A 21,289-nucleotide genomic window follows, 5' to 3' on the forward strand; every position below is an offset into this window, starting at 1 on the left:
ACTGTAGTACTTATGAGACAAATGCTGTACTGCTCTGTTAGGCTTCTTAGATACTTTACCTCATTTGGTTTAGTTTCATCTTCACAGTAACACCAGAGTAGTAGGTAATATTAACCACATCCCTTTTTAAGTGATGAGAAAATTGAGATTTGGAAAAACCTAATAATTACTACAAATCCTATGTCTAATTAATGGCATTACTAAGATTACATTAAGAGTACATTCAGATACAAGAAAAATTATGTAGATAAGAGTTCATAGGATAAAAGCAATCTATGATAATAGTATATCATTCTATTCATAACCATTGACTGAGAGTTATGTTCAACACTCGGGTAGCTTTTTAAAAGCAAACGTAAGTGAACCCTCAACAAAGCATAATGAAGTGGTTCTCTTGATTTTACCTTCAGACACACTAGAAAGTTAATTTAGGTAGATGTTATTTTTATTTTTTTATACTTTTTTTTCTATTAACCACAGGTTATTTACTTTGTATCCCAGCCAGAGCCCACTCCTCATTCCCTCCCAATCAAACCCTCCCTCAACTCTTCCCTGCCCCTTTCCAAGTCCACTGATAGGGGAGGTCATCCTCCCCTTCCATCTGACTCTAGCTTATCAGGTCTCTTCAGGACTGGCTGCAATGTCCTCCTCTGTGGCTTAGCAAGGCTGCTCCTCCCTCGGGTAGGGGGGTAGGGGTCAAAGAGCCAGCCATTGAGTTTATGTCAGAAATAGTCCTTGTTCCCCTTACTAGGGTACCCACTTGGATAATACTGAGCTACCATTTGCTACGTAGTACAGGGGTTCTAGGTTATATCCATACATGGTCCTTGGTTTGAGAAACAGACTCAGAGAAGACCCCTGTACCCTGATATATTTGGACCTTGTGGAGATCCTGTCGTCTCCAGGTCATACTAACTCCCTCTTCTTTCATATAATTCCCTGCACTATGCCAAAGGTTTGGTAATGAGTCTCAGCATCGCTTTGATACACTGCTAGGTAGAGCCTTTCAGAGGCCCTCGGCGGCAGGCTCCTGTCCTGCTCCTGGTTTTCTCCTTCTTCTGATGTCCATCCTCTTTGCATGATGTTGTTATTTATGATAAACATGGACAACAAAGTGTAGATCAGTATTATCATCCATGGTTGACCTGCTAAAGGCAGGGCTGTCTCTGTAAAAGCTAAAATGTGGACTTTCACTACTCCACTAGATATGTATGATAAACATAATGTAGCATAATCTTTAAAAATCAACAAATTAAAAACTAAATGACACAAAGCATTAAATGCAATAATTGAGCCACTACATGACTATCAATTAGTCTTTCCTCAAAAAATACCACTCTCTGATGAAAAATGCTTATACAGTGAAACCATTGCATAGATGATACCAGGACCCTGGAAGACTGCCTTTTCTTTTGTACAATGCATAACAAAGTCATATTATTTACTCAGACTTTCTAGAAAATTTAACATTTTAAGCTTTGTTGTATTCCATGACCATTAAAAACTTAATACGGTTATATCCAAGTAATAATGGCATTAATGTTGTATCTTTTTAAGATTTGGGTACTTTTAGAGATACATAATATAATATGTAGAGCTAAAACTGGAATGCACAGAATTCAGTTTAAATGAATTTAGGATACGAGTAAGCTACTCAGTTTTGATGGAACAAGATTGGCGGTTTATTTCAAGTTTACCCAAGAGTACACACACACACACGCAGGAATGCACATGCCCAAATATACAGTTTCGATTATACTGGAGTATTAACTCTTAAATATTTATTGCACTGCATGGTGTTCAAATTTAACAATAATTCACTATTCAAAGCAAAAGGGGAAGCTGACTTTTAACATTCTTTTTTTATTAATTTCATTCATTTTATTCACTTTGTATACCCCCCATACGCCCCTCCATCCTCCCCTCCCAGTACCACCCTCCCTCCCTCCCTCCCTCCCCCTTCTTCACGCATGCCCCTCCCCAAGTCCACTGATAGGGGAGGTCCTCCTCTCCTTCCTTCTGATCTTAGTCTATCACATCACATTAGGAGTGGCTTCATTGTTATCTTCTGTGGCCTGGTAAGGCTGCTCTCCCCTCAGGGGGAGGTGATCAAAGAGCAGGCCAATCAGATTATATCAGAGGCAGTCCCTCTTCCCATTACTATGGAACCCACTTGGACACTAAACTGCCATGGGCTACATCTGTGCAGCTGTTCTAGGTTATCCCCATGCCTGGTACTTGGTTGGAGTATGAGTCTCTGGGAAGACCCCTGTGTTCAAATTTTCTGGTTCTTTTGCTCTCTTTAACTTTTAACATTCTTATCATAAAAAACAAAAAACTGGTGAATGATAGATACGCGTAAGGGCTTGATTTTCCCATAATGTATGAAGCAGAATGTCACACTATAAAACAAATGTTCAAAAAATTGTTGTGAATTAGAACTTAATTTGAAAATTATCAATGAAACATAAAGTGAAACATTCATGCTAGATAATCTGTACCAATAGTATAGAATATGACACAAGTAATCTGAAATTCCAATTCCTATTCTACTCATAAATTTTCTTGTGCATCTTTCAAGAAAATATAATAGAACATTTACTCCACTATTCAATATTTGGGCAATCAGAATATTCAGTTATCTGTTTCAGTTCAAATCATACTCAAATCATACTTTTTCTTTAAAATTAATGTGAGAAATTTCTTCAAATTCAAATATTCACATAATTACCTTCCTGAGTCTTAAAATATAAAGGAACTATTTGCAAATCAGAAATTCAGTTATTCTATCACATTTCTCAAATGCTGTTTTTCCTTAAAAATGCAATAGACGTCATCAAACCTTTGGACCCATGGTACATCTAGAAACTTTTCTTTTCTTACACAATTCAACTGCCTTACATCTTTCACACGTTCATGTCAAGTGCCAGGCAGCAATGATCTCATGAAATAGCTGCTACAACACAATTATTTGAAAGAAAAGAAAGACTCTTAATTCATTTTTTAAATACAAAAATATATAATTTACAATTGTTTTTACTATTACTAATCACTGTAAAAAGTTAACTGCTATAACTTAGCAAAATTCAAAATTATGTACCACAACTGCAGTAAGTTAAAGAAAAACATGGATCTATAAATAATATTCTATTATTTCTTCCCTCTTAATTATGATGACTTTCAACTTGCAGTTAAAGAAGAAATGCACTACTGTGTTGGGACAAGAACTGTTTTAAAAAAGCATCTTTTTACTAAAGTATTCATTCTATGTCACCTCTCTTATTCATATTTGATAATAGGTAATTAAAAGCTGGAAATTAAATAATATTATGCATTGTTTTTAAAACTTTAATGATTCACTTAAAAGAACAATATAACTACACCTCAAACTGTTCAACTTTTACAGTATTTTACTCTCAGGTTTATAAATTGCAAAGTATGCTAGCACAGGACATTAATCTCAATGCTCTGGAGTCTGAGGCAAGAAAAATCACAATTTGAAGGTCTTCCTAAACTACAGAATGAATCCCAGAACAAAAGGCCAACTTAGTGTAGCCCTGTAAAAATGTTAAAAGTAAGAACAGGGTTTGAGCTATGGGTCAATAATAGGGAGCTCACCTAGACTTTAATACCTAATATCAGGGGTGGAGAGAAAAAGACATTTTACAGACCATTCTTTTTTTTTCTCTCTCTCTCTCTAGTAATAATATTTTTATTTTTATTAATTACAATTTAGTCACTTTGTATACCTCTGTAGCTCCCTCCCTCCTCCTCTCCCAATCCCACCCTCTCTCCACAAGTCCACTGATGGAGGAGGTCCTCCTCCCCTTCCTTCTGATCCTAGTCTATCAGGTCTCATCAGGAGTGGCTGCATTGTCTTCCTCTGTGGCCTGGTAAGGCTGCTCCCCCTTCATGGGGAGGTGATCAAAGAGCAGGCCAATCAGTTCATGTCAGAGACAGTCCCTGTTCCCATTACTATGGAACTCACTTGGACACTGAACTGCCATGGGCTACATCTGTGCAGGGGTTCTAAGTTATCTCCATGAATGGTCCTCGGTTGGAGTATCAGTCTCAGAAAAGACCCCTTTGCCCAGATGTTTTAGTTCTGTTGCTCTCCCTGTGGAACTCCTTTCTTCTCAAGGTCTTACTATCCCCACCCTTCTTTCATAAGATGCCCTGCACTCTGCCCAAAGTTTGGCTGTAAGTCTCAGCATCTGTTCTGATACCCTGCAGGGTAGAGCTTTTCAGAGGCCCTCTGTAGTAGGCTCCTGTCCTGTTCCCTGCAGCTTTATTTGCAATAGCCAGAACCTGGAAACAACCCAGATGCCCCTCAGTTGAGGTATGGATACAGAAATTGTGGTACATCTACACAATGGAATATTACTCAGCAATAAAAACAAGGAAATCATGAAATTTGCTGGCAAAGAGTAGGAACTGGAAAAGATCATCCCAAGTGAAGTATTCCAGAAGCAGAAAGACACACAGGGTATATACTCACTTATAAGTGGATAACAGATATATAATATAGGATAAACATACTAAAATCTGTACACCTAAAGAAACTAATCAAGAAGGAGGACTTTGGCTAAGATGCTCAATCCCATTCAGAAAGGCAAAAAGGATGGACATCAGAAGAGGGAGAAAACAGACCATTCTTGAGAGATTATTTTATTTGTTCTTCTCAAGAAAATGTGAAGATTGCAAACTGAAAGATAATGGACCAGCTCTTAATACAGACAACTGGCTGAACTAGCCTCTGAATTCATCTCCTATGACTTTTAGTCTACTGCCACCTGTCCCTCTCAGCAGGAAAGTATAAGAGTGAACAACACACTACATCACACATTCCTAGGAATGCCAATCACTGAAGGAATACACAGCACAGTGGCTAATATATGTGAGTCAGGATTATTCAGAGTATAAATGACTAATCTGTGGATTACAATTTTGAACATAAATATTAGTACTTCAAATGAATTGGTGAACAACTGAAATTTCATGTGTGTGAAATTCTTTGTATACATGCTGACTAGGAAAAAATATATATGTGAAACTGATGAACATCAGAAATGTAAGTAAATGTTAATGAGTAGACTGAATGTGCAAATTTGCAATTATGGAAATATTGATTCAAATGGCTCCTTCCATTTTAACATGCATATTAGAAGAAAAACTGTAGCTGACTCATATAGATAAATATGGAGAGATAGAAATTCCCCACCAGCAATTTCTACATTTTAAAATGCAAAAAAAAAAAAAAAAAACATACAAAAGTAGGCTGTACTACTTCAAAGGCTTCAATTTTTTTCTAAAATATAAGACTTATCAAAACTGTCTTTTACATGTCCACCTAAATCATAGTGCTACCTTCTTTCTGTAACATACAGTAAGTTTTAATATAATATAAATACTTGAATCCTCTAAGTTTTGATGCTCTTTAAGAAGTTTATTATCAAAAACACACTACCAAGAGAAATCCTAAAATAACTGAGTGACAAGGGTAAAGCAAATTCTTAAGTTTCCAGAGCCACAGAAGCGTAAAAAGTGAAAAAGTAAAAAAGAAACTCATATTCTTCAGGAGATTCTTTTCAAGGGGTGTGATGTAAGTGATCCAATTAGGAACTTCATTTCTAATACTGTTTAATGCACATAATACATGAGGATGAGGAACAGTTTTCTGAAAGCTTTTCCATGAAAAATCAAAGGAAAATACTGTTCAAGTGGATCATTTCCATCTATCAGGACAGGGAAATAGTAATACAGTGTCTGCAAAGGCCTTCGTGCTGTCAGGCAGTCAAGCACAAAGTAAAACTGCTTCTTGTTGGTAAAAGTCTTATGTTTTTCTATCCTAGTTTTAAATAAATTTTTAAAAACTCAGAATATTAAAAAAATAAAACAAAATATCACTTGAATCAACTCTACTTAAACATAAAAACTTTCAAATCTCATAGCAAACAACTAAATTTTTTTGCCTCTCATATTTTTTCAAAAATGTAACCAATAAAAAAAATGAAAGTCAATATATATCTTTAAATGTTTATCAAGAAATTATTATAATGCCTTGTCTCAGTTTAGGTTTCTGTTGCTGTGAAGAGACACCACGACAAAGGCAATTCTTATGAAGGAAAACATTGAATTGGATCTGACTTACAGTTTCACAGGTTTAGTACATCATCATCATGGTGGGGAGCACGGCAGTGCCCAGTATGACATGGTGCTAAAGAAGAAGCTGAGAGTTCTATATTTTGATCCACAGGCAGTAGGAGACTGTGTGCCACACTGGGCACAGCCTGAGCATGGGAGACCTCAGAGCCCGCCCCAATAGTGACACACTTCCTCCAATAAGTCCATACCTCCTAACAGTGCCACTCCCTATGCTCCATGCATTCAAACAATGAGTCTATGGAGTCCATTCCTGTAACTACAAGTGACAGTATCTTGTCCATTACAATGGAAGATACCTCAAGGATAGCTGAAGCTGCAAAGCAGTAGCACTGACTACCTGACATGAGCAACAATCCTCTTACACAACAACAGAGACAATTATATTTCTATAGACAATATAAAGGTGAGTTGATTAAAAAGTTAAACTTTCCCCTTGAGAAGTTGATAATACTCAGGATGTGACACAATTAAGGTCAAGCTTTTTCACAGTTGAATGGAAAAGTTGGTAATACAACAAGTGAAAACACACACAGAGAGAGACTCACACACACAAGCTCATATAATATACAATAAAATGTGCCATGAATTATATTGGATTCTGGATTTTACCTAAAAATTTTTCCATTAAATTTAATTTTATGTGAAAGGAAGAAAATATCTTTGTTTTAAAGTTCACATTCTTTAGCTACTCCCATTTTCCCCAATTTCTGAAAACACCAAAACAGGTTATATACAATACATATCTGTATCAATTCTACAGCAACAAAGAAACATGAGGACAAAATCATCTCTCTCACATATCAGATCTACTAATATAATGAAAGGCAGAATAGCAAAAGAAACAGAAACATTACCTAACTGCTTTAGAAAGTCTGAGTTAAGGGAAATTTATCCACATAGTACCTAGAAGACAAGAAAGGGTGTAGGGATGAAAAGGAGGGGAAGGAAGCACTATCAGAAGAAGCTGGGTCTCTGAATCACACTTTCTTAATCAGTCTTTTATTATCTGTGTCTCGTGTAGAATAGAATGCTTTTATCAAATGCATACTTGCTATTTCAGGCCACTGAGGAAGAAACTAATTTCTCTGTACTATCTTCTAAGAGCATTACAGGTTTAGTCATCCATTATCCATGGAGGATCTAATACAGTATATGAACTCTACATGTACACTTAATGCCTAGATTTCTGGAAAGTGATAAATTTGAGAAGTTAATACCAAATAATGAATCATTTACTGACTGTATATGTATATTAGTATAAACATTTTATTTAAACAGGAGAAAGGAGTAAAGATTACATTAAATTTTTAAAAGAAAGATATACTAACATTTAGGTGCATGGAGCAACTTTAAATGCTGCCAAAGCAAATACATGAGCCAATGTAATTAGTAAAAATAATCTACTATTCATATTATCTATTTTTAAATCATTGTAAGCAATAAAATATTTTCATTATAGCTTCCATGACACTGACAAAATTAACTTATACCTCAAACTATTTAATCACAGATCATTAAATTTCACTTTGGCTCAGGGACAAGAAATTCCTAACCACTGACACACAACAACAAATTTCATTTGTCCTGTTAGTTCTTTCCCTAGTCCCATCCTTTATGTCATTGCTCTCATTCAGAATCTTACTACTTCAATGATGAGAATCCAATGATCATTTCTTCCATTACTGGTTTCCAACTCAGTCTATATCAACAGCTGTACTTTCCAGTTATTGTTCCATACTTCCATGTTTGACTACAGTGTTTCTACCAGCAAAATCTAGTTTCACTTTTATTGAAGTCTCAATGTCATGATTCATACTGAGTCTCAACTTTACGAGACTCAGAATCACCCAGGAGATAAACATCTAAACTGAGGTAACTTATATGGGAAGAGCATCCCTAAATGTTGATGAAACCAAATGGGATGGTTTCATCAACCAGGATCACTGATGTAATAAAAGGAGAAAAAGTGTTTTGAGTAATAGCATTTCATCTCAACCTTGCTTCCAAACTGCAGGGGCAAGCTGATCATGCTGGAATGAACTATACACACTCAACCTGAAAGCCAGAAATAAGTCTTTCTAATTTAAGTCGATTTTGCCTGGCATTTGATCACAGCAGGAGAAAAAAAATTAATATGACCAACAATGCAACTTTTATTTTTTTCTACTACAATCAAATCATGTGGCCTGAATGGGATTGATTCTACTTCTCTACTGCAAATTCAAATGCAGATTCATGGTATTGAATGTTTTTTGACACAGTAACAAGTTCAAAATGTGTATGATACAAAAAAAGAACGAAAGAACAAACGAAAGAAGGAAGGAAGGAAGGAAGGAAGGAAGGAAGGAAGGAAGGAAGGAAGGAAGGAAGGAAGGAAGGGAGCGAGGGAGGGAGGGAGGGAGGGAGGGAGGGAGGGAGGGAGGGAGGGAGGGAGGAAGCTAACTTAAATAATTTGGGGGCTGTTGTCAGAAGGCCTGAAAAGAAGGTACTCTCTTTCAGGAAAGGTAAACTGGCAGACTATAACCAAGCCCTGGGATTGACACATACTGACTCTGTTTTAGAATATTCTCAAAATAGAGGGGGGAAAAAAACCCAAAAAGCATGAAACCTAACAGCAGCTCAGAATCAATGGACCCAATTTTACCTGCGGGCAAGCTCCTTTAAGATTTACAGTCCCAGCTGCGTCGTGATAGCACATGCTTCTATACCAGCACTCAGGAGGCAGACACAGGTGGATCTCAGAGTTCAAGGCCAGCTGTGTACAGACTGACTTCCAGGACAGAGGAAGGGAGGAAGGGAGGGACAGAAGGAGGGAGGGAGAGAGGGAGGGAGAAAGGAAGGAAGGAAAGAGAGAGGGAAGGAGGGAGAAAGAAAGACTTACTGTCCCATGACTCTTAATGTTTATGTGATTTTGAATTAAGATTCCGTCACATAAAACCAAGAGGTGTCTCCCATACTAATAATACTTATTACCTCATTAATTCTTTTTTCAAAAATGATCTTTTTTTATTTTGAGAGAGTATATCTCATTAAGTTACCGTAGCTTTCCTTGAACTTGGCAATCCTCCTGTCTCCACCTCCTAAATAGCTTGATTGCAGAACTGAACCACCAAGCTTGCTAAAGTTCCCCTACATTCTTAACACTGAATTTAACTACATGCACACATTAGACAAAGTAGACCCATGCTTAGAACCTGATCTCCTGTGACTCCCTTTTTGTTTGTTTGTTTGTTTGTTTGAGACAGGGTTTCTTTGTGTAGCCATAGCTGTCATGGAACTTACTTTGTAGACCAGGCTGGCCTCAAACTCACAAAGATCCACCCGCCTCTACTTCCTGAGTGCTGGGACTAAAAGCGTGCATCACCACCCAGCTGAATATTTCTAAATCAAACTATGTTCATGATGAGATGGATTTTTATCTTTCCTTACATTTCTTGTATTCATTTTAAATACTTTCTCTTCCTGTGGCATTCTTTTACTTCTTCTCCATATATCAAAACTTTAGCTTCCACTAAAATAGTGGTTCTCAACCTTCCTAATGCTGCAATCCCTTTAATACAGTTTTTCATGTTGTAGAGACCCCAACCATACAATTACTTTCATTGCTACTTCATAACTATAATTTTGGTACTGATATAAACTGTAGTGTAAATATCTGATTTGTAGGATGGTCTGGGGTGATCCCTGGAAAGAGTTGTTAGACACAAAAGGGGTCATGACCCACAAGCTGAGAACTGCTACTCTAAAGCCTACTCAGCAAAAAAAAAAAAAAAACAATCAACAACACTTGCTTTGCTGAGCAGGGGAAAAAAAAACAATAACAAACACTAGCATCCTGCAAATCTGAGCTTAATATCCAAGACCTCTGAAAGGTGAGCTCCAACTCTCAAAAGCAACTTTTCTAATCTCTGCATACATCTTGGTGCATGCTTACATAAATAATGTATGTATGCATGCACTCAAACACACATACAAATAATGTTTTTAATTTAAAAATACATATTTTATTAAAGTTTAAAGATTTATTATTTCTCAGATGCTAAGACAGATGCTGCAAACACAAAGAATGAAGAGAAACAATGGTGACTAGTGGTATCTTTGACTAACTCAAAGAATGTATGTCTAAAACCACTTTTCAAAAGCTTAAACAATAGCAACAGCCAAACAAAATAATGTTTTCTGGACCAAATTCTAATCTCTTGCTTATCCACATATTCTCTGTCCTATAAACTAAAAGGCCACTGTTCATGGGTAGCCACTTTTAAAACCACAAATCTTTAAAATACAACTGTACAACATTTTATAAAGTATCACAGCCAAATGTTAGAAAGCTTCTTGAGATTAAAATATTGTTTTAGAAATATTGAATTTTAAGTAAAAAATTATAAGAAATTATTTTATTTATAAAATCTAATAGATGATAGTCATTTTCATAGTATGATCAATATAACCCATATAAATAAGGGAGAAACTGCACATGGATTTATTACTAACTTCATAAAACTCATTTAACACTAACCACTCAATGTCCCTAAGCACTTGCTACATAGAAGAAATGGCTCAAACATGGAAGAATGTCAATGCCTATGGCCATTCAAGGAAGGAAGAAAGGAAAGAAGGGAGGGAGGGAGGGAGGGAGGGAGGGAGGGAGGGAGGGAGGGAGGAAGGAAGGAAGGAAGGAAGGAAGGAAGGAAGGAGAGAGTGAGAAAGAAAAAGAAAGAAAGAAAGAAAGAAAGAAAGAAAGAAAGAAAGAAAGAAAGAAAGAAGGAAGGAAGACAGGAAGATAGGAAGATAGAAAGAAAAAAGAGAACAAGCAAGAACAAAATTCAGATGCAAACAGCAACTACATTCCACTGTTTCAAAATCTATTCATTCATTGATCTAGTCATATTTACTATGCAAATATTTAACCTGATAGACAGTGTATTTGTGTTAGTATGGGTAAATTGCAAACATAACAAATATGGTCTTTGTCATAATAAAACCCAAAATAAAATTGAGAGAAAGAAGTTAATAAAGCAATCAAAATAATCCTGAATTTTAAAAAAATATTTTAGACAGTGGAAAAGGCGGTGAGAAAGAAATTTTATTTCACTCAGAATGATCTTTTCTAGATCCCACCATTTGCCTGCAAATTTCATGATTTCCTCCTTTTTGATTGCTGAGTAGTATTCCATTGTATAAAAATACCACAATTTCTGTACCCATTCCACCGTTGATGGACATCTGGGTTGTTTCCAGGTTCTGGCTATTACAAATAGAGCTGCTATAAACATGGTTGAGCAAGTGTCCTTTTTGTGTACTTGAACAAACTTTGGGTATATACCTAGCAGTGGTATAGCTGGGTCTGGAGGAAGCACTATTCCTATTTGTCTTAGAAAGCGCCAGATATCTTTCCAGAGTGGTTGTACCAGTTTACATTCCCACCAGCAGTGGAGGAGGGTTCCCCTTTCTCCACAACCTCTCCAGCATGTGTTATCGCTTGAGTTTTTCATCTTGGCCATTCTGATGGGTGTAAGGTGATATCTCAGGGTCGTTTTGATTTGCATTTCCCTGATGGCTAATGAGGATGAGCATTTCTTTAAGTGTTTTTCTGCCATTCGATATTCCTCTGTCGAGAATTCTCTGTTTAGCTCTGTTCCCCATTTTTTAATTGGATTACTTGGTTTGCTGCTTTTCAGCTTCTTTAGTTCTTGAAATATCCCAGAAGGAGAAAGACAAACATGGGATATACTCACTTATATAGATCTATAAGATATGATAAACATAATGAAATCTATACACCTAAAAAAGATAATCAATTGAGTGGACATGGGGTAAGATGATCAATCCTCATTTAGAAAGACAGATGGGATGTGCATTGAACGTATGACAGGAGTCTACTGAGCGCATCTGAAAGACTCTAACTAGCAGTGTTTTCAAAGCAAAGACTCATGACCAAACCTTTGGCAGAGTACAGGGAATCATAAGAAAGAAGGGGAGTTAGTCTGATGGGGAAAGGATAGGAGCTCCACAAGGACCAAATATATCTGGGCACAGGGTCTTTTCTGAGACTGACATTCAACCAAGGACCATGTATGGATATAACCTAGAACCTCCACTCAGATGTAGCCTGTGGTAGCTCAGTAACCAATTGGTTTCCCAAAGTGAGGGGAACAGGGACTATTTCTAACAGGAACTCAATGACTGGCTCTTTGGTCTCCCCACCCCCGAAGGGAGGAGCAGTCCTGTTAGGCCACAGAGGAGAGCTTTGCAGCCAGTCCTGAAGATACCTGATAAAACAGGATCAGATGAATGGGGAGGAGGTCCCCCCTATCAGTGGACTTGGAAAGGGGCACGGTGGAGATGAGGGAGGGAGGGAGGGACTGGGAGGGAATGAGGGATCAGGACATGGCTGGGATACAGAGTTAATAAAATGTAACTGATAAAAAATAAATAAATAAATAAATAAATAAATAAATAAATAAATAAAAGAAATTTTATTTCAGAAACAATGCTAAAGAAAGGTTATTTGAGAAGGTGAAACTTTGCAGGGGCCTGACTAAAGGGAAGAAGATAAGAAAGGAAACAAGGATATTGAACAGCTATATACATTTAGCGTTGCTGGCTGGCCAATGGTCCAACAAGCAGTAGCAACAGGGTCTGATAGAAAGAAAGCCCTGAAACTGCTATAAATAAACAAGGCCACTGCTGCTACTCCAAGTTAAGGCTGTGAAGAAACTGGGAGGGAAGGCTACAGATGCTGACAGGAACTAGGTCATTGCAACCAATAGTATGTATGCCCTTTCTTATTGTCTGGACTTACATATAAAATAGATAGCCATTGGTGGTTTTCAAACAGGGATTATTTAATCGAGGATGCACTTACACTAACAAATGAGTACAGGCACTAAACGTTTGTTACAGCAATCAAAGGTTACTAAGGTCTTATTATAGACTGACCCAGTGCATGAATGTTGTCAAAGTTGGCTTTATGCTACCAGTGATAGCTCTGGCACTACCTAAAATAAATTTTGAGGAAGAAAGAAAAGAATGTGAATAACTGCAAAAGAGCCACAATAATTTGTAAAAAGTATTTCTCAATGCTTTCTCAACTGTATATGGACATTCTCCTAAAAAAAGCGGGAATATAAAAGTTTTTCAGAACTATGACAAAACAATGAAAACATAAGAGACTTTACAGGAAAAAATATACAAAAATGACTATTTTAGAAACATTAAAGTATGAAACAGATGTGTGCAGTTTTTTGTGAGCAGTAGCCCTAACTCAGTTCATATCTTCCCCTTGCAGCATTTCCTGTGGGGCAGCTTCTCTAGAGAACAGAAGGTCCCTCATGTGACAACATACCCAGGAATGAACCACAATGACCTCTAATAATTAGTCACTGTGCCTAAGGAGTCTATGAAGCCAAACATGAGTCCAAGATAATAAATGAACAGGAAAACTTCCTACAAAGGAAGGCATAGGAAGAAACAAAGGAGGGGGAGAGATGGCTCAGGAGTTAAGCATGCTTACTGCTCTTCCAGGTACCTGAGTTCTGTCCCCAGCACCACACCACAACTACTTTGAGAGAAAATAACTTGAGTTTTTTATTGCATAATAAAATTAAATTTCTAATGTGAACTATGATGTACTCTTTTAGCTATCAAGATGAACTAAAATGATTTTTTAGGTTGAAGAACTGAATTGTTTTAATAGTTAAATAATAATTGGACAGTAAGCGTATGACATGAAAACTACATGTACAAAAGCAGAGAAAATAGCACATGTAGCACATTCTGTGACTTTAATCACATTCTTGCTTGCAGTAACTTTACAGGGTAGGTTATATCAATACTTTATTATTTTACTCTATAAATTTTGATGATTTTATTTACTAAATTGTAAAATAAGTAACAAGAAAGCAGTAAATTTTCATGTTCTTAGAAATCTAGAGAGGAAATTTAATGTTTAAAAAATAGTTTGTAACTAAGATGCTCACTAAAATTATGTCTGAGAATCTGAATTTTTACAGATAATACATGATTTTCATACACAAACCAACTTATTTCCTAATCCCTCAAGTTAGTGCTAGAAAGAGCATTTAAATCACAAGCTTCTCCCTATCTTATGGCTGGTTCACAGCAGACGGCTCTGGCTACTGGAACCAAGATACACACTAGAGCTTGCAAAGTATCCTTTATCCAACAACCTGTCTGCTTCAGTTCCATTCATATTACTCAGGTATTCCACACTCCAACTAAACCAATACAGTCCTCTAGAGAGGAGTCCAGCAGAGCAAGAACATCAAGTATGGGAGTCACTCTCAAACAATCCTCGACTACTTAACAATCAGGAAAAATGTACGAGACAGTGTAATAAAAGTAGGAGAGTATAATCACGGTATACAGGACACATGCACAAAATTCTCAAATATGAAAAAGAAAACAAAAGACCTGTTCTCCTCCTAAAATATAATCAGTACTTTCTTCTCAAATTTTACTGTGTTTTATAAAGTTCTTTCCATCAAGCTGACAGTCAGAAAATTCTAGAGAACACTGATCAGGAAGCAACACCCTGACAGTACAGAAGTAAAGTAGAGGCCCATTACCTATAGTGCTCGCTGCGGGGAACACTGTGCGAGAAGTACAGAGCTGCTGTCCGTGCTCGCCAATGCCATTTTTTCGCAGGCAGGGTGTAGAGGACACAGTCATCTACTTCTTCTTGGAGCAGATCTACCAGCTGTCGGTGTGACCCTCCGTAAAATGCCTCGATGATAAGAGTGCTCATTGGCCTGTTCAAACCTTCAGACTTAACAAAAACAAATTTTATATGTAAATGTATATACATGTATATTTTTCAAATGTATAAATACAATTCTAATAAACACATACTTAAAACTGAGATAATGCAAACATTTTATTACATGTAATTTTTAAAAAATAAACATCCTCAAGGCTTGAGAGACAGCTCAGCCATTAAAGCTTACAATCTAAGAGACAAAAATAAGGACCCCCTTAAAAAAGAGAAAAAAAATAACATTTACTTATGGGCTAAAATCATCAATTAATATGTTTATGGTATTTATGTTAATAAGACATAAAGATGCCTTTATTTTCATTATTTGTTTTCTTTGGCCCTAAGATTACTTCTGCTATGACTCTTAATTTATTGTCCTATCCAGAAGCATAAAATTCTTTCCATGTTCTCTCCCTTGTTGGCTTGTTCAGTACTAACCCTAACTTGGTGAATTTTGACCCTGCTTGTCCTAGAACTTTCTTAGATAGCCTTTGAACTGCTCACCTAAAGTTTTTACTTTTCTAAGACAGGGTCTCATTGCATAGAGGAGTCATAATGACCCTGCCTCAGTCTCATTTTTAAGGCTCTTCCTGTTCAGCAACTCTCCTGCTACTTCATCTTTCAATCCACTCATTATCACTTCTCCAATAAATCCATATTTCAAAAAAAAAAGTACATTTATATCTAAAAGTCAAATTTCTACCATTAAAAATATTAGGACATAATTTTTTGAGCCACAATACACATACCTTGATCAAATAATCCTCCTTATTTTTTTCAATATCTTATCCTCTTCTGAAACACCAAAAACTTGGGTTAAAGGTATATATCAGTTAAATCTAACACTTTGATTAAACCATTAGGAGAATAAGCTAGTAATGGTAGAGTTCTTAAGCTGCAGTTAAATTTAATCACAAACTAGTTATCAAGCAATTTTTCATTTTAGTATTATATTTGTCAATGTACTCAATGAAATAAAATATAAATAAATATTGAAAATTTGATATAAATTTTAGATTATACGTTCTTTCCTGTGATTAAGGGGAAATATTATTCTGTCCATGAATGCTATGAATAAAGTAAATAACACTCATTAAACAGTAGATACTTTAAAATAATGTTATATAAATTCTTAGTCTCGATGACCTAATGTTCTTCACTAATAAAACGGTGCTTCATTTTGTTCAAAGTAAAGCATACTTAACTTGTATTCACAGCAAAACTATCATACGGTTTTCAAATTAGTAACTAAACTAAAAAAAATGTTGATGTGTGAATCTTTCAATAAACATTTGAAGAAATTGAAGAGTTAGTAGTATGTGAGTATGTGTTCATATGTGTGTGTGCACACATATGAGGATAGGCAAAAAAAGGAGGAGGCAAAGAGATTAATTCACTTACATGAAAAATAGGATTAAGTATTTACTAGGAAGAGACAAGTTTGCCTCTGTTTACTTTCCAGTTGTATGATATCAGTAAGTCAACTTTTTCTGAAGAATTCACCTCTAAAATTAAGATAAGGGTTCCAAACTTAGAGGCATGTTCTAAAAATAAAATTAGATCATATGAAGAAGAGCAGCTTCACCTAGAAATAAGCTATTTCTAAGCTACTATCTAACCAGAATGTGTATCACTGGATATATCAGAGTTTTAAATTCAGTAATTTTCAATCAAGGCATCCTATCAAGGACAGAAAGAAAAAGTGAGTTTGAAATCCAATTCATTTCTCCTCAGCACCTGGTATTTCAAATAGTAATTCCAGAACTTTATAGTTTGTAAGAAGGAAGGTTAGGGCTTAGCTATTTAGACTATGGGGTTCTCCCTCCTGTTTTTATAACCCAACATTCAGTGTGTTCTCATACACATTTAATAGACGAAAGTACTAAATCTTTCAAATGATGATGATTTAAAAAGAAAATCCTGAAAATATTTGAGACCAATGAAAAGAATTTATAAAATTGTATCAAAGGTTTAAGGAAATACAGACTAAAAGCAGTTTTAAAATATCCTGCTTTCTAGATCTACGTCACTTTGCTATTTTCTATGATTAATGAAAAGCATGTCATGTATTTATTTTACAGATGTTTTTTTGTTTCATATAGGTTTGAATCACAAGTTTATCAGCAAGCCTCAGCCATTGGAGGCATCTCATGCATACTCAAACCCAGTGAACAAATCTAAAACAAAGCATAGGGAAGGTCAAAAATAGAAAAAGTAATGAAAAAAGATTATAGCTAGAGTAGATTTGTATCCTTTTAATAGCCCCATAAAAGGGAAGTGTACAGGTTTGAAGCAGCATTTATTTGAACATTTTTTCTAGTGGCCAATGGGTGTGCCTACATTTGGGATATTTTTCTAGGGAAAGTAACTATGTCCTACCATCTCTGAAAACTATACTTAGTGGCTTTGATTCATGGAATTTGTTCTGCTTGTTTTATGGAAACAGACATGTCCTGGCAGAACCCACACGGCTTCTATTGGAACTTTTGTGGCAAGAAGAAAATATATTCTTCCCTGTACTCTTCTTGCAGAAGAACCTGGAACAAAGATGATTTCCATCAGATACAAACACATTTTTAAATAAAAGATTCAGACCAAATGCCACTAAAGCACATTAAAGAACGGTTTAAATATTTCACTGTGCTTGGGTTTTGTTTTTAAAAACACTGCTTGAAATAAATAAACATGAAGCAGAAAGTATCCACTTTGCTGTTACAATAGAATTTGTAAAATACGAAGGCAGTGCCCTGTTTGTCCATTTTAATAGCAGCCAGAGAAACCTGCACATGATTACCCTCAAATAACAGAGGTTCACAAGCAGGCAAGCCATATACATATTGTGAGGCCACTAGCAGGGGCTAGTAAGGAGACAGTACTTGGAAGAAGCAGTTAAAAAAAAAAGGCTTCTGATTTTAAAAGTTCCCATTCCAAATCAAGGCTAGCTCCTCTTTAATGGCAGATAGTTAAGACGATGTATCTGTCAGAAGATGGTGTTAAGCCTACAGAAGACTGTATGTGCAGTCAGGAAGCAGAGAGATGGACATGGTGCTCAGCTTGCTTTTTGCTTTTTCCTTTATATTCAAATCATGTCTAGGACCCTAGCCTACAGGATGATGCCATACACACTCAGGGTGAGTCTTCCCTCTCTTAAACTTTTCTGGAAACACCACAAAAGCACCCAGCCAGCAGTGTTCCATGATGATCATATATCTACTGCGGTTGACAACAGTTTTCCCCCCACCCCAATTAACTTGATACCAGATTATATCACTTTAAATCATAACATTCGACTCCAACACTTAAAGTGTGATTTTCATCTCATAATACAAAATGCACTTAGTCTATCTCTAAAGATCTCCTGAGTCAAACAATTTAAGTGCTGTTCAAAAATTGGAAGTATTTCTGAGATTCAATGCAATCTCTTAAATATCATTCATACACAAAAATAGTTCTATGATTCTAATACAAAATGACACAGAATAAACATTCACGTTCCTCAGAGAAGAAATGAGAAGGCAGGAAAGAAAGACTATCAGCAAGACTGAAAGTCAGCAAAGCAAACACTGAATCCTGGAGCTACATAGCTGTCCTCTGGGACTTGTGGTAGAATCATGTGGCCTCCAACAGCATTGGGAAGCTGCTTCCTGCTTCAAATAAAGGCTCTCAGTCGGACTCCATTCTGCAGCCTTCCTCAGTGGATGTCCCATTGCACAGCCCTCTCTAACATCCTAAGGTTTCTGCTGTCACTGAATTTCACTTTCATAGCTTCATTATTTTTTTCTCTCTTTCTTTAATTTATTCATTTTATGTCCAGATCACAGGCCCCTCCTCACCTCCCAGTTCCACCTTCCCATCATCTTCCCTCATTCCCTCCTCCCCTTCTTGGAGAAGGGAGTTCCCCCCATGCCTCCCTAGCACTTTATGTGGAATCAAGACTAAGTGCATCCTCCTCCACTGAGGCCAGATGAGGCTGCCAAACTAGGGGAGAGTGATCCAACAGCAGGCAACAGCGTCCATGTAAGGAACAGTCCCTTCTCCAGTTGCTAAAGGAACCACGTGAAGACCAAGCTGTCCATCAGCACCATATGTGCAGACATGAGCCAAGGTAATTGTGCTCCTGAGAGGCTCCACCCTGAAGCAAATCAAAACAAACGCTGAGACCTACGGTCAAACATTAGACAGAGATCTGCAAATCTTGTGAAAGACTTGGGGAAGGATAGAGGGACCCACAGGGGACAAGAACTCCACAAGAAAACCAACAGAGTCAACTAACCTAGGCCCGTGGTAGTTCACAGAGACAGAAGCACAAACCAAAGAGAATGCATGGACTGGACATAGCTCATTCTTAAGGACTCAATGCAGGGAGTCTGATTGTCACAGATTGCCTATCCTCAATAGCTTTGGAGAATTTTGATTCAAGCTTCTATGACTCTGTTACATCTCTCCTGTCTGAAAAAAACAGTGTCATGAACAGCACAGCCAAGTTTTGTTGTCTTCTGGAAATGGGTCACCTTGGACCAGAGATGCAATGCCCCTCTAGATCTGAGAAATAATTCCCTGGGTATTTTTTATCCCACAGGAAATTCCACTGGCAGCATTCTCAATTCAGGCTCCCCTTTCAAATGAATTTACCTTGTCACAAATCCAGTCTTTGATGAATGGGATCCTGCCCTCAGGGCACATTTCCTATTGTCTCCAGGTAGAGTATGCAATTCTCTTTAATGATGCTAAATTCTTTAACAGTCACAGCTATTTTCTCCACACCTCTCTTGTCCCTTGTTTTTACCATAACTTTCTGCTCTACTTCCTGCTTTCCTCACAGCAGAACTGGCTAAGAGCAGTAAGTGGTAACCATGACACAGCCAGAAGTCTATATACTGTCTTAAAATTTTTCCTCATTCAACAAACTTGTGCATTATTTTTTAATCCAGCTACCCACTTTTTCAATCCTTATACAGAATGAAACCTGTTTCTTGCCAGAATGAAACACTTCAGAATCTAACCTAGTTCCCAATAAAGTCCTTGTTTCTTTCTGAGAGCCATGAGCTGAGCCTCCATGGTCTGCATTTCTCTCAGCATTTCCTGGTCTTCCAGTTGTCTTTAGAATTGCTGACTTTGTCTGTTTAAAACAGTCTAAGAGAGCCCCAAACTCTTCCACACACCCTTGACCTCTAGCCACTTAGTCAGGTCCATCTACACAACAAGCTAAGCCATTGATAGCAACTTTCTTTTTTTTAATTAATTAATTTTTTAAATTACACTTTATTCACTTTGTATCCCAGCTGTTACCCCCTCCCTTGTCCCCTTCCAATCCCACCCTTCTTCCCTCATCACCTCCCATGGCCCTCCCCAAGTCCACTGATAGGGGAGGTCCTCCTCCCCTTCCCTCTGACCCTAGCCTTTCAGGCCTCACCAGGACTGGCTGCATTGTCTTCCTCTGTGGCCTAGTAAGGCTGCTCCCCCTTCAGGGAGATGTGATCAAAGAGGAGGCCAATTAGTTCATGTCAGAGGTAGACCCTGTTCCCCTTACTGGGGAAAACTCACTTAGACACTGAACTACTGTGGGCTACATCTGAGCAGGAGTTCTAAGTTATCTCCATTCATGATCCTTGGAGTATCAGTCTCAGAAAAGACCCCTGTGCCCAGATTTTTGGGTTTTGTTGCTCTCCTTATGGAGCTCCTGTCCCCTCCAGGTCTTTCTATCTGCCACTTCTTTCATAAGATTCCCTGCACTCTGCTCAAATTTTGGCTATGAGTCTCAGCATCAGTAGCAGCTTTCTAAATCAGTTATTTTCATCATCATTATGAACAAACACCTGACAAGAAGCAACCAAAGTAAGGACAGGTTTCTTTTGGTTTGGAGTTGTAAAAGAGACTCCATGATGTTAGAGAAGCCATGATGGTGGAGTGTGAAATGACTACTATCCCTCCAGTCAGGAAGCAGAGAGAAGTGAGTGTTACAGGACAACTAATATCTTCCCCATCAGGACATACTGTATTTCTTCTTAACTCCAAACCAAATTAAATGCTTCCTTCCTTAAGCCGCTTCTAATCAGGTATTTGGTAATAGCAATGAGGAAGAAAAAAAAAAAGCAGTTTCCCCATATGACACTCAGAATATTAAATAACATAAAGAATACATGACCACTCCTTGCTCCATAGAAGAACATATAAAAGATTAAATGTTTAGCAAGTTTTACAATTTTCTACTTAAATAAGTAAGCTTTTAGTAAAGAAAATTCATCTCTTCAGTATATTTTATTCTCCAGTGACAACAGTGATGAAAATCTACTATACTGTTAAAGCTTTATGAACATTTAATTTATTATCAATAGTATGATTTCA

At 37.0% G+C, this 21,289-nt stretch overlaps 1 protein-coding gene across 13 annotated transcripts in view; it reads right to left on the bottom strand.

Moving 5' to 3' along the window:
* Gtdc1 (glycosyltransferase like domain containing 1) overlaps positions 1-21,289 on the bottom strand; it is a 409,253-nt gene that overhangs the window by 264,274 nt on the left and 123,690 nt on the right. For 11 of the 13 annotated variants that reach the window (XR_009593840.1, XR_009593839.1, XM_060390113.1 and 8 more), the window contains one exon: positions 14,757-14,956. The exons of the other annotated variants lie outside the window; for them this stretch is intronic. Coding sequence is in view for 9 of the 11 variants with exons in the window: in XM_060390113.1 (XP_060246096.1) it covers positions 14,757-14,935 (179 nt within the window). In the remaining 2 variants the exon portion in view is untranslated. The remainder of the gene's footprint in view (positions 1-14,756; positions 14,957-21,289) is intronic. 13 annotated transcript variants of the gene reach the window in all.

Source organism: Meriones unguiculatus, chromosome 8 (assembly GCF_030254825.1).
Source record: "Meriones unguiculatus strain TT.TT164.6M chromosome 8, Bangor_MerUng_6.1, whole genome shotgun sequence".
NCBI lineage: Eukaryota > Metazoa > Chordata > Mammalia > Rodentia > Muridae > Meriones > Meriones unguiculatus.